At 40.2% G+C, this 13853-nt stretch overlaps 2 protein-coding genes across 6 annotated transcripts in view; one reads left to right on the top strand and one right to left on the bottom strand.

Annotated features, from left to right (window-relative positions):
* Window positions 1–4103, bottom strand: part of mia3 (MIA SH3 domain ER export factor 3) — a 21606-nt gene extending 17503 nt beyond the window's left edge. For both annotated transcript variants that reach the window (XM_005731097.1, XM_005731098.1), the window contains exons 1-4: window positions 3914–4103; window positions 2153–2286; window positions 1984–2070; window positions 47–1891 (exon numbers count right to left, since the gene is read on the bottom strand). In XM_005731097.1, coding sequence (XP_005731154.1) covers window positions 47–1891; window positions 1984–2070; window positions 2153–2286; window positions 3914–4034 — 2187 coding nt within the window. In that variant the 5' untranslated portion in view covers window positions 4035–4103. The remainder of the gene's footprint in view (window positions 1–46; window positions 1892–1983; window positions 2071–2152; window positions 2287–3913) is intronic.
* On the top strand, window positions 3623–13238 carry taf1a (TATA box binding protein (TBP)-associated factor, RNA polymerase I, A). 4 transcript variants are annotated; one of them, XM_005731102.1, is made up of 12 exons: window positions 6443–6638; window positions 7050–7083; window positions 8056–8229; window positions 8536–8699; window positions 8800–8913; window positions 9007–9205; window positions 9414–9535; window positions 10477–10635; window positions 10936–11002; window positions 11243–11366; window positions 11459–11613; window positions 12151–13238. In XM_005731102.1, exons 3-12 carry the CDS (start codon window positions 8103–8105, stop codon window positions 12231–12233), a joined length of 1314 nt encoding a protein of 437 aa, XP_005731159.1. In that variant the 5' UTR covers window positions 6443–6638; window positions 7050–7083; window positions 8056–8102; the 3' UTR covers window positions 12234–13238. The 4 variants fall into 4 exon arrangements, with proteins under 4 accessions (XP_005731158.1, XP_005731159.1, XP_005731157.1 ...); XM_005731101.1 differs by lacking the exons at window positions 6443–6638; window positions 7050–7083 and adding an exon at window positions 3623–3683; XM_005731100.1 differs by lacking the exon at window positions 7050–7083.
* The last annotated feature ends 615 nt before the right edge of the window (window positions 13239–13853 follow it).

The raw sequence follows: 13853 nt of genomic DNA, 5'->3' as shown, positions 1-13853 counted from the left end.
CCTCCTGCTCGTCTTTGTCTTCAGTAATCTCTGAATCGTTAGGCACCTCCTGCTCATCTTTGTCTTCAGTAATCTCTGAATCCTTGGGCACCTCCTGCTCGTCTTTGTCTTCAGTGGCTTCATGTGTGGTTTTTATATATGTTACTTCAGCCTCATGGTTGTCTAAATTATTATCTTGTGGCAGTGGCTCCGTGGATATTCTCATCCCCTCTGTTAGATGCTCTATTTGATCCTCTGCTGATTTTTTGGTTTCATCCTGAGTTTCCTTATGTCCAGTAACTTCTACATCATTTTCATTCTTATCAGACAAAACTTTCTCTGAGTCACTGGTGCCTTCATTCACATCAGAATTATCAGATGTAGAATTCAAAGAATCTTGAAGAACTGGCTCCATGTTCTCTGGGTCCTTTGGGGATTTTACCGAGAGTGATTCATCACGGGTTTTTACATCCTCTTCCTCCTCGTCTTCCTCGTCCTCATCTTCCTCTTCATTCACTTTTTTTGCTGACATGTCTACTCCAGTGACAGCTGAAAACACAGCGTCTCCGAGTGATGTCCACATATTCTTCTCCTCTGCTGTCTTTGGTCTATCCTCAGGTGTCAATGGCAGACTTTCAGGATTTCTAGGAGACTCCGGTGTTGGAGTGTTAGAGGATTCTCCTGAAAAAGACAGCAGTGGGGTTTCCTCTTCAGTAACACTATCATTTTTGGGCTGATCTTCCACATCCTCACTGTTGTCTTCTGGATTTGGTGTAACTTTCTTGGTGCTTTCTTCATCTGTTACAACAGCATCAAAAGTTGTCCCAAAGGTAGTTTTTAACTTAGAGATTGGCACTCGCTCATCATCATCTTCCTCTTCTTCTGAATTCACTTCTTGTGTGGTTATGTCTACTCCAGTGACAGCTGAAAACACAGCATCTCCGAGTGATGTCCACACGTTCTTCTCCTCTGCTGTCTTTGGTTTATCCTCAGGTGTCGCCAGTGGAGTTTCAGGCTTTTTAATAGAGTCAGATGCTGGAGTGTTGACGGATTCTTCTGAAAAACACAGCAGTGGAGTTTCCTCTTTAGTATCACTATTATTTTCGGGATGATCTTCCACATCTTCACTGTCCTCCTCTGTATACGGGGTAACTTTCTTGGTGGTGTCTTCATCTGTGATCACAGCATCCAAAGTTGTCCCAAGGGTCGTTTTTAACTTGGGGATTTCCACAGATGGTTGAGTGTTGATGGAGTCTTCTGAAAAAGAGAACAGTGGAGTTTCTTCTTTAACATTAGTGCCACTTTCTGGATGGTTTTCCACGTCTACACTCTCCTCCTCTTCTTCATAAGTGGTAATTTTCTCTGTGATTTCTTCATCGGTGACGATGGCATCAAAAGTTGAACCAATGGTAGTTTTCAACTCAGGGATTTGAACTCCTTCAGAAGATGAGACTGGTTCGCTTTCTGAAACAAAATCATCTTTGGGCACAGACTCCACTTCCGATTTTGCGGGTGTATCTTTGGTTTCACTCTTTTCTGACAAGTTTTCAGGGACAGACTCTGGTACATGTTTTTCCTTAACCTCTTCAGCTTCTGTAGCATCACGTGCAACTTCTGCATTGGACTCCATTGTGTTTTGTAAAGGTGTTTCAGCTGACTGATCAAGAACGGCTGAAGAGGCACTTTGATCATGAGGGGCTTTAGGAAGCTCCTCCAAGTTATCATGATGCTCAGTTTGTTTTTCACTCTGAGCTACTTCTTCTCCTGTTTCTATTGCTTCTGCTGCTTGGACTTGGTAAGATGTTTTGTTGTTTTCGCTATCATTCTCCTCTGCTGACAAGCCAAGGAGCAAATCTACATCATAATTATCAAACTTGTCAAATCCAGTGTCAAAACAGACAAAATCTGTTTCCTGAGAAGAGATAAAAAAAAAAAAAAATTAAAAATTACATCTTACTATCTGTGGTATCCACACGTGGATTATCTTCTTATATATTTCCATACCTCAGCTGGAACTTCATATTCGTTATCAGTATAAATGTGGTTAACTGCCAGAAGGTCTTTTGGGAAATAGCCAAAGTGGCTTCCAACCTATTGCGAAAGAACATGTTCAGGATTTTAACTACACAAATTAAATCCAGAGCTCAATAAATATGTGCTATAGTATACTTACACTTCCGGCCCATATGTCAGGCCTTCTTCCTGACAGCTTGTAATATACATAGATGGTTTCAGATTTCTTGAAAGACAAGAACCGACAATCAGGTCCTGAGAAATCATTCACAGCTTTCCCCCGACACAGCAGCACTGAAAAAACAAAACAAAAAACAAAGGGTAAGAATGACTTATTCAAAGATTTTATTTGTTTTGGGCTTAGTTCAAGTCACCTCACACCAAGAAGCTGAGTTTGAATCCACTGCAGGCTAAGGCCGCTGTGTGGTGCTTTCATATTGTCCGGTGAGTTTTCTAGAAACTACTTCCTGATGACAGAAACCCCCAGGTTTATTTGCGTCGCAGGCTAGAATCGAACCAGCAATCTTTTGCTTGACAAGCCAACATGTAAAGCACTTGGTGATTCTATATTGGCCATAAGTGTGAATGGTTCGTCAGGCCTCCGATAGACCATCTGGAATGGACTGCACCCCAAATATGACCCTGAATTGGATATGCAGAAGAAACTGGATGGATGGGTTCTTGGATGCACCAGATGTAAAACATCAGGCTAAAGCTGATGTTTATACAAAGCATTCGACCCTTAGCTGAAACCAGTAATTTTGGTTTGTTGTCATTTCCTACAGCCTGTTGTGTCAGAGAAACAAAGACATCTTAACATAAACAATAACTAATACTTACAGCTGAATGTGCATATCAGTCAACAAGAGGGATGATAGCATACATGGTCAGTAATTCTTGTACTTATCTGTCGGCAGTTTTCTCCTGTTATGTTGTTAGGTATTTATTCCACACATCTCACTGGACAACTACATTTTAACTACAACATACTTAACTGATGTAAAGCTAAATAACAGAAATGTATGTTGCCACTTTAACAACACGTGCATTAGAAAAACAAGCCCAAAACTGATACACAAAAAGCAGAAAAGGTGAAACTTTAACTATGATTCAAGTATTAGCTACTAACCACTGTCTTAAATTTTGTATTTCACTCAGACTTCTTTCTGAGTGGCTGAGTTTCAGCTCTGACTTGTGTTTTATGAGTTACAGTGTGTGATATTTACTGTTTTATGAGTCAAAATTAGCTCCCCCTGATGATAAGTCAACAATAAAAAATACGTTCTTATCACCTATAGATGACTTTGCGGTTGTGGTTAACAATTGCTAAATGAATATTCTGTATTGTAAGTAAAACAGCTGCGTGTCCTTTATTAAGTCTTGCACTGAATGTAGAGGTTAAGAGTCAGGAGGCAGGGTAAAAATGTAAACTTTGCTAGCTAGAAGCGTTACAGAAGCATATTGATTTGTGGCAAAGCAGCCCAATCCCACAAATCCACATGAGAGTGAGGCAAATGTGGTTGAACACTATAAACCCCGTGGCTTTAACTTCACCTATCACCTTTACCCTGAACATTAGCAGAGCGAGCCGGCCGGTGGCTAATTAGCTGCTAACCTTAGCTTCCACTATCCGGGAGCGAGGCAGGCCGAAGCTGACAGGCACCCAGCCAACATGGGCTGCATCGAAACCAGTAATCCTACCCAGCCAAATGATTAATGTTAATGTTTGCTTGTCCTGTTTTCACTGGGCATCACACAGGTAAACAGCATCACAACAATTTCAAGAGGAGATCAAGGTCGCAAATATCGACCGGCAACAGGTCAAGAGATAACGGCAGTTTATGGCTGTAGTATCGGGATGGTGCGAAGACGCATCAGAGAAGCCCCCCTGAGATAATAGTTGGAAAGCCAGCGGACTTACTGCTGCACTCCTTATCGGCGCATCTCTTAATGTCGGAGAACCTTCTCTCCAGGGCTGCGGCTGACATAAAGTTAAATAAAAGTAATAAAAAGCCCTGTCGGTAAACGTGTTTTGCTGCCATGCTGGCAGTTTCTGTTGACTGGATTGACTCCGCTGCTGCTGCTGGAGCATGAGCACTGGGCAGCAGGAGCCGACACGTCAGCACAGCAGATCCGGCTGGGTGTAGGCTCAGGATCGCTTTTCACAGGATGAACGATTGGATGTGTCTGCTTCATGTGGCCGTGGTGGGGGGGAAACAACACCAAAAAAAAGAAAGAAAAGAAAAAATGAAGCAGATGCAGTCATAAATGAGGCTTATCATTTAGTCTAGTGCATGTGCATATTTTCCTCCGAATTTTAAAAAAAGGGTTTCCTTATCATGCATACTTGACTATTGGGCATATTTGACTACTACAGTGGAAAGACAACCAAAAATGGTATATGAATAACTAATGCATAAATGCTTTTGATTTATCGTTTAGCACGAAATGACCGTCATAAAAAGTTAACTGATGTGCCTCAGTTAACTTTGCATATGTGCGCTTAGGAGCAGTATCTGTGCCGTGATTAATGAGGATGATCCTGCATTGCAGTTGTGCTTTACACTTTATTGCCGGCTGGGAAAATCATGTACATCACTGCTTTGTATATGCTGAATATCTCTGTAGTAGTTTTCTTTTTTTTTAATATACAAATATATATCTGCTGTGGATTGCTCCTTCATATTGGTGTCTTGATAACTTGCCCTCATCTTACTATCTTAATGGATTCCATTGTTTGCCTTTGGCAGGGATGTTTCCCCAGATCTTTCAAATAGGCTGGCACAGAGAGGGTAAAAAACAAAAGCGGTGTTGCCCATTGGAAATCTATTATTTGAAAAGAAAGAAAGAAATAGAGTGGAGAGAACACTGGGCATGATTTTCAGGCTCATGTGAATCCCTCTGCCCTCATAAAAATGGCATCTTATTATATTTTTATTATGAGCATTTATTTAACCGATGATGGAAATTAATGAGATTAACAGCAAACCTGTGCAATGACAGGGAGAAGATGTAAACACCACACAAAAGAGCCCTGCCAGGTTTTTAGTAGCACTAACCACTGAGCCTCTTTGCTGATGAAAAGTGGCACTACACAAGATCCTGATAATTGTTTTCTACTAAGTAACTATTCTGAAAAGAGTTAAAAGAAAAATTTAGACCCCGTATAATATAGTTATAATACTACCCTTATGGGTTGCCATAGTGGATCATCTGGCTCCATCTAATCCTGTCCCTTACATCCTCCTCTGTCACCCTTTGCATGTCCTCCCTCACTACATTCACTTGTCACTCACTACATCACTTGTCCAGCATATCTGTCCCTCCTCTGCACATGTCCAAACCATCTCAACCTTGTCCCTTTAACTTTGTCTAGAGTCTCCCAATGAAATATGAGCATCTTCAACTCTGCAACCTTCAGCTCTGCCTCCTGTCTTCTAAACCTGCCGTTTTACTCTTGCTGCTATCCTTCTGAGTGAAAGATAATAAGGAACTAAATCTTTAAAATAAATGGTGTGGAGTAAAAAGTTCAGTATTTCATAGCTAAATATTTTTGGAGTAATGGTAAAAAAAACATCCATCCATCCATCTTCATCCGCTTTGTCCGGGGCCGGGTCGCGGGGGCAGCAGCCTAAGCAAAGAGGCCCAGACCTCCCTCTCCCCAGCCACCTCCTCCAGCTTATCCGGGGGAATACCAAGGCGTTCCCAGGCCAGCCGAGAGATATAATCTCTCCAGCGTGTCCTGGGTCTGCCCCGGGGCCTCCTCCCGGTGGGACATGCCTGGAACACCTCACCCAGGAGGCGCCCAGGGGGCATCCTTATCAGATGCCCGAACCACCTCAGCTGGCTCCTTTCGATGTGGAGCAGCAGCTGCTCTACTCTGAGCCCCTCCCGGATGGCCGAACTTCTCACCCTATCTCTAAGGGAGAGGCCAGCCACCCTTCGGAGGAAGCTCATTTCTGCCGCTTGTATCCGCGATCTCGTTCTTTCGGTCACTACCCACAGCTCGTGGCCATAGGTGAGGGTAGGGACGTAGATCGACCGGTAAATTGAGAGCTTCGCTTTTACACTCAGCTCCCTCGTCACCACGTAAAAAAAAACAAACAAAAAAAAACCGTGAATAACATGAGCTATGTAAAAAGTGACAAAATAATGTATTTTATACACTGCCCATGTTTAATATAAATAAAAGCGTAGAGAAAGTAAAGTGGAGAGGGTAAACAATGCTGATTTGTGTCTAGGGTTTCTTATCCTTGTTTTTCCTCTTTTTTTCTTGAACGCAGCATTTTATAGAAACACAAAAGCGGAAATATCTGTAAACAGGAGTCATTTTTGTAAGGTTTCTTCGCTTCAATTCAGAGGAGGAAGGAGAAAAGTATTTGCCCCGCCCTTTCCGGGTACAGCAGCCAATGGCAGCGTAGCTTCCTACTGTACTTCCTTAGCTGCTAAAGCATGGCGGTCAAAAACAACGTGTGAAAGTCACAGTAATCAACAACATAGCAATCCTTTGCATTATATTAATTTTCAAGAGTAACAACAGCAATGCTCGTTGGATAGGACGTTAGCTCTCTGATGCAGGTAGCTGTTAACATCGGTACGGAGGATAAACAATTTTCTCCAGAAAAGTCTGAGCAAACTTAAAACTGGTGGGTAAGTCAGAAGAAAACAGACCGTTTCTTTGTTGCTTTTGTGGAAAAATGTTCATTTCTTGATATCTTAAAACTTAAAGTTGTAGTTTTTCGCTGGCCTCTAAATAAGCTGTTGTGAATAAAGCTCATGAGTTAGCATCAAATACAGCTGCAAAGAATAGCTCTGCACTAACAAGACTGTAATAACACTGCTATATCCCATGTGTAGATGTCCAAAGTTTTATCAATTGCACATTGCCAACTCTAGTATAAAGTGACCAAATATATTATGAAAGCTTTTGAAGCGGTCTTGCTCTAATACACATTACTGAACTATTGGCAAGCACACCTGTTTAAATGCAGTACTGTGCAAATATTTCAGCCTCTACTAAGTATTGAATACTTTTATTTTGTCGGTTACCTTCTCAGGAAGTTAATACACAGACACAAGTAAAGTCCTAAAGTGAGTATTTTTGTCTTTAAAACAGCAGTAATGCTTCTATGTTCTCATACCCAACGTTTTTAAGCTACTGGGTAGGTTGTTCCAAACATTTCTATAGTGGATTCAAGCTGCCTGATTTGATCTTGTGTCTGTATGCAAGCCCAGATTGACTACTTTTTTTTCTTTCAAAAATGACTCTGGCAATATACAGTGCTTAACAAATTTATTAGGGTTTATGCCACAGCCACCCTAAATGATATTTATTTTCTGATTAAGATGTCAAATTACAGCTATTTACTACTTCTGTTTACTTCCTAACCAGAAGAAAATAACTCAGCTCAACTTTGGGTATACAAAGTGAATTCAGCTTGTTATTTGACTAATAAATAACAAATGTACTTTTTAGTTTAAACAAGTTTTTGATAATTTCTGACATTTTTTTTCTCTTTTTTTTTTTACAACATAATTAATTAAGCACTGCATGTTTGGAGTAATTATCATGTTGCACAATAAATTTGGGAGCCATCAGATACCTTTCTGTATGTGGATGAGAATCCAAAGTATCTAAGATTTTTGCATGATATGGTTTGGTTTAGCGTTGTGGGGGCAAAATACTAACCCCAAGTTGCTCTCCGGTGCATCCATCAGAGTATGAATGCTTGTGAAGTTTAGATAGAAAGCACTTACAGGGAAAGACCATAGAAAAAGTGTTTGTGTGAATGGGTGAATGAGGCAAGTTGTGTAAAGCATTTTGAGTGCTCAGATAGAGTAGTAGTGCTATGTAAGAACCAGTTCATTTACCATTTTGATAGACAATTTTTAGTGCAGTAGCACTGTGGTGTAATTGGAATTTGTTGTCATGCATATCTTTAAATAAGTTTTCATGAAACAGTGACACTAATGGTGCCTGTTTTTGATTGCTTTGTCTTATATAATAATACGTACCTTTTAAAAAGGAAGAAAAATACTTTGTTACTAATTTTCTTCTTGCAGATGAGCCGGTTAAAGTATCCTGACTGAGTCTAACTGCTGTGCTGATTATGGATGACTTAGAAAGAGAGCTGGAGCCTCACATTGACTTAGAGAATGACTCTGACTCCTCAGAGGACAACTCTTCAAAAGGAGAGAAGAAATCAAAGTTCCCTCTGGTTAAGCCCATTTATGGAGGTGGGTTGTACAGAATTTCCATAAATAAATTTTTCTGTTAGACAGCAGAGGACATATTAGATGCAAGACTTATTGCTCACTGATCAATGTATGGTACACTGTTTGCTGGCTTCTACATAGTCCTGGATTTTACATTATAGAAAAGTTTAGTCAGCGGTAATTAAGAAATAATTTCTTCACTTTAATGTGAAATACAAATATTTTATTTCTTTATTAAAACAAATTTAAAAGGTATCAAAAATGTTTCTATCAGCCTCACAAATCCAATGCTGTCTGAGGTTTGGAACTCATACCTTTCATCTTCAGATCAGACTCAACAGAATGGGTTTCGCCGGACCACCAGCATGTGTCGGGAGCGCATCAGAGAAGCCATGCTGCACCACAGATGGGAGGAGGCAGCAGAATATATGGTGTACTACCCCCAAATTTTAGAAGACAGAAATCTTTTCACAGCGCAGCCATCTAAGGAGGTAGATTTTATTAGAATTAATAAAGACTTGTTTAAACACTCAGCTTTAAACACTGCATTCATTTTCATCCTTGACCTTAATGCTCTCTTTGAAATTTCAGTTTATTTGGAGAACTGCCACTGAGATCTTTCACCATCATCCCAACTCAACAATGGAAGATTACAACACCATCTATGAGCGAATGAAGCATTCGGGATTTAGACATTACCTAATGGTACTTCAACTAATAAAAGTGGCCGCAGTGTAGTTTTCATGTGAATCTGCATTTTTTTTTTTCTTATGAGGTGTTGTCATTTTGTGTTTCTAGATTTCTCTGGAACATTCCTTCCACCTCCTGCTCCACCAGCAGATTGAAGATGCAAAGCGGCATCTTGCTAGCGCTGAGAGTTGGAGGCACGGGAAAGAGACAGCAGCTCAGATTCAGAATATTAAACTGATCCAGGCGTACAGGGGCCTGCTGGATTATATCATCTGGTGTGACAAAAAGTCCACACGCTCCAGCAGCGGTAAGGCAACGTGCAGCATAACAGCCCAGAACATGCATTATTTAGGTTTCTCAGTAAGAGGCGTGTAGGAGGCTCGTGTGAGGTCACACTGCCACCTACAGGTCAGACATGGGAACTGCGTGTTTGACAGAGCAGTTTAAATTCATTATGTTGGGGAAAAATGTCTGTCTGGGCTCACATCTTTGATGTTTGGTGCTCTCTTTTTCAGATTATTATGAATCTGATTCCAATCAAACCATGCAAAACTACTTCAGGCAAGCGTCAGTGAATCTTGAGGAGATTTTGAAAAATCCAGGCGTCTGGGATTGTTTCATACTGAGATATGTTGAGGTAAATACTCATTCCTTCCTTCGTTTCCTTCATCCGTCCATTTTTTTTCTGCTTATCCAATTCAGGATCACAGGGGCGCTGAAGCCTATCATGATGTATTTATGACTGTGTTTTTGTTACCTCTCTTGTGAAGCACTTTGTGACATCTGTCTGTGAAAAGTGCTATATAAATAACCTTTTACTTACTTACTGAAGAAGCTTTTCGGATGAGAGGTGAACCATCTTCAAGCAACTTAAAGAAGTCCAGACGCTTTTCTTTCCCTGCTCAGTCAGGTTCTCAGTCATCCAGGTCATCGTAGTCTAACTACAATGACCTGGATGACTGAGAACCTCCACAGACATACTTACTGACTAATCACACTGTGAAATACGAGAGCTTATGGATGCTACCAGCATCCATGTTTGACCAGCTTTGCGTTTTCCTACAAAATAAGCTGTAAGGCATTCTCTGGTGGACGTTAGGTGGACTCTGACATGCTAACATAACATTCATAACAAGATGGATCAAGGACATTGTGGGGAAATCTGGAGCTACAGTTGAAAAACAAAGCAGACAGTTTTGACTTTTTCTCCTTGGCTCTGGACCAGAGCTTTGATATCAGTGACATAGCCCAGTTAGTTCTCTTTACATGGGATAAAAAAGAGTTTAAGATTACGGAGGAGCTAGCAGCAGCGCACTCAGTGAAACCAGGGCGAGATTTGTTCACTGACGTAACCACATGGTTGGATAGACAATCAATAGGTCTCCGAACCTGAGAGGAAAAATGTTGGTATTCTGAAGTGGATACAAGATAAAGTGTTTGAAATACACCTGTGAGTGGAGTTGGTACTTTAGCCTCTTTCTGTTTGTCACATGTTGCCCTGTTTATAGGTTTGTTGTTGTTTAGTGTAAGGAAAATATTAGCATTGATTACATGACCGTTGTTTTATTTTTTTGGCAGATGCTCGAGTTTTATGAGCATCATAAGGAGGCTCTGCAAGTCCTGAATGACTATGCGTATGACAGCAATTTCCCACCCAATCCCAATGCGCATGTCTACCTCTACCAGTATTTAAAGCGACAAGGTGCTTCGGAGAAGAGACTGATGAAAGTGTTGAAGGTAAAGCTGCATATGAAACTCACTGTAACTAATTACTATTTCAATCAGTGCTTTAAAGATGTCTCAAAAAATGGAATTTAAATTGGAATCTAGGTGTTCAAATGGTATTAATGATTAATATTTTATAGTTTGTGTATTTGTGTATTGAGGGAAAACTGGAGTGATCCCTGTTAAACTTCACACTGAATAAGGTTTTAAATTGGCTGTTATTAGATTTAAAGCTATGTGGACAAAAATGAAAAGACACACTGTATCCAGTTCAGTTTCAAAAGCTTAAAATGTCCTTTTGTTTTGCTGTAGGTCCTCCATGCATTGGTCCCCAGCCATGAGTTGATGCTGGAGTATAGCTCTCTCCTGCTTCAGTCGGGTAAAAGGGAATTAAATATGGATTTAAATGTCTATCGTTGGCCAAATAAAGTTCAGTCTTGATGCAAAATCGATGATAGTAAATGTATAGAAAAGTTATTTACAGCTAGCTGTTCTGTTTTGACAGTACTAAATAGGTAATGTTAATTCCTTTGTTTGATTTTCTCCAAGGTTAGAGCCGTGTCTCTAAATCATTCTTTCTCTCTTGTAATAAAAAAATATATGATTTTTGCTCTTTAAGAGAAACAAAGTGACACCCAGAAAGCTTTGGGAGTTGTCCTGGAAATGCTGGACTTCAATTGCTGGGGGAGCAACCTGGAAGTGTGGATCCGTTTAAAGGCAGTGATCCAAAAGCTTCAAAATCAGTATGTGTGGTTTTTTTTAAGTTATATTTTTAATTCAGCTTGAAACAGATCATACTTTATTATTGTTTCTTACTGTTGTGTAATGTTAACAGAGTAGACTGGGAGAACATTGTCTGTGAAAAGATGGCTGAAAGAAAAGACTGGTGGCTTGCGCTGCACTTGACGAGCTTCCATGCCACGAAAGACTCAAAGGAGAACCCCGAGCTTTTTGAAGTGAAAGCTTCGCTGACAAAAATCCTTTTCCCAGGTTGGTTTGTGTTCATTTTAGTGGAATTAATTCTGAAAATGATGTCTTGACATAGATCTCATGACTAATTAGTCATTTTTCTAATTTAATCACAGTTTTTAAAGGAAAAATGAAAAAAGCAATCTTGCTCAGTTTTCTAAAATGTTAATATTTTCTGCTTTTGTTAGTTACTGTGATAGTGACTTAAATAGTTTACAGTTTTGGATTGCCAGGTAGTTGTGCGAATAATTACTGGCAAATGTTGAGTATAATAGCAGCAAAAAACGACAAAATGTTTTGGTGCAAAATGAGATTATCAAGCATGCCGACACTGTCACTATAATCTGCTATAAATGTTGCAATAGGACAAAGTCAGTGTACTATCACTCTGCTATCCCCCCCCCACATTCTGCTCAATAAAATGTTTTATATTATGTAAAACAGCAGCAACTTTGTCATGTTTTACTGCAAATGTCTCCCATTGCTGCTAAAAGCTCACAGTAAAAGCTGTACATTTACTCTCTGTCTTCTTGTATTTTGTGTATTTTCTTTTCACAGACCAACCACTGAAGTACAGCGTGAATGGCTCACAGGTGAAGGGCAAAGCTGAGACAAAGAAAAGAAAAGGAAGAAGATATTAAAGCTCCCTTTTGTTAAATGTTAACTAAAGGTCCTCCGGCAGACTGTGACGTTCCCAAAATCGTGAGCAAATTGTGCCTAGATTTACTTTCTCCACTGTGTGGAGCTCTTGTTCTGCATTTTTGCACTCGGTATCTGGAGGGTATGATCACCTAATTTTGAAAAGTGTACCTCTGACTGTTAGTGTTCATGTCCGATTTATGGTTTCTACGAACATTGTTTTATTCTGACCTCAGCAAACCTTTGAGTGTTAAATTCATAAGCGTTAGTAGTGTATGTATTATGCACAGAGCTCAGAGGAGTTTCTCTCTGACAGCTTTGTTGACGTGTCAGAAGACCCATCATCACAAACCTTTGAGCAGCGTGTTGTGAGGACGTTTAAGGAAGACAGACTCGCTGGCAGGTGGTTGCTGCTACACTCTTCCGTTTTTTTAGTCGTTTAATGCAAAAGTGTGTTGAGTTTGCTTATAATTGACTTGTGTTTATATTTACACCCATACAACGAATTCATCCACGTCAACCTTTTCATATCAAAAGGCTCCACTTAAACTCCTAGTGCTTCATTTTTTCTATTCTCTGTCTATAAAGATAAATACTTCTGTTCCTATGAATCTAGTATCAGGGCATGTTTCTGGCCTTCAAATCCTGGCGTTGCTCTTGACTCCTTTGCACTGAACCATGAAATAAACTCTTGCATTCAGCAGCATGCCAATTTAATAAGTGAAAGTGTTTGTAATGATTCTGTTTCGGCTTGCCACAGCGTTGGCCATGCAGCAGCTCAGTCAGCCGTACTGTATATGTGTGTTGCTTTGCAGTCATTACATAAACCAGAGCCCAAAGCACTTGCCTAACCACAGGAGCAGCTGCAGAACGGATCTGGGAATACGTAAGACATGTTGTTCGAAAATTCAAAACTCGGGCAGTAGCAAGGAGAATCAAGTCAGTAAACGGTCACTTCTTTGGTCTCTGTCCTGTTTGTGACCTCTTTAAAGCTTTTTCCCCCCCCCCAGTGTTTTTCAAATTTTTTTTAATCTACGCAGATGTTCACAGCTGAAGCAGTCATTTTTCTGCCTTGGAGACGCTCTGTAGGGACTTTGGTTGAAGGTTAAAAGGGCAGTTTTCTTTTTTTTTGTCCAGGGATCGAATTGTTCACCAACAAATCCTTTTTCTCATCTGTTCTCATGCACCTGGTCTCTTCTGACTTTAATTTCTCCTTAAATCTTAGCAGCTGGAGCAGTCCCAACTTAGGGATCATCTAGAGTAACAAACAGAAAGCATCCTTATGACCAATTCATAAGCAGCTGCGAGAGTCTGAGGCGACTGTTCAAAACACTGTTATTAAAACCTGCAGCTTTGCTCCCTGCACTGTTTCTGTGTGCTTTGCCAAGACAGGAAGCTCAGTACAGATAAAACCATCATCAAAATATTGTCATTTTATTGTGACGTGTTACACACCAGCATATAAACTGTGGATGATTATTTTATGGATGAAGTATCCAAGAGGAAATTCCTGTTTAAGGCTAAATCAACCACTTAAATCCCACACCCGGTGCTTTGAGGTGCTTAATAAGGATGCACTGGCCCAGTACTGATATACAAAATAATAATTTGGCTGATCCAAT

This window comes from Pundamilia nyererei, unplaced genomic scaffold (genome assembly GCF_000239375.1).
Source record: "Pundamilia nyererei isolate P.nyererei 1_Seehausen unplaced genomic scaffold, PunNye1.0 scaffold00041, whole genome shotgun sequence".
In the NCBI taxonomy this organism is placed as follows: domain Eukaryota; kingdom Metazoa; phylum Chordata; class Actinopteri; order Cichliformes; family Cichlidae; genus Pundamilia; species Pundamilia nyererei.
Note: the sequence above shows the minus strand (reverse complement) of the source record. Positions and strands in the feature narration are given on the sequence as shown.

Bases quoted from the DNA above. Each gene is read 5' to 3' on its own strand.
- taf1a (XM_005731101.1), top strand. From the start codon at position 8,103: ATGGATGACTTAGAAAGAGAGCTGGAGCCTCACATTGACTTAGAGAAT. The intron at 11,003-11,242 runs GTAAAAGGGAAT...TTGCTCTTTAAG, and splicing joins CTCTCTCCTGCTTCAGTCGG to AGAAACAAAGTGACACCCAG. The intron at 11,614-12,150 runs GTTGGTTTGTGT...TTCTTTTCACAG, and splicing joins GACAAAAATCCTTTTCCCAG to ACCAACCACTGAAGTACAGC.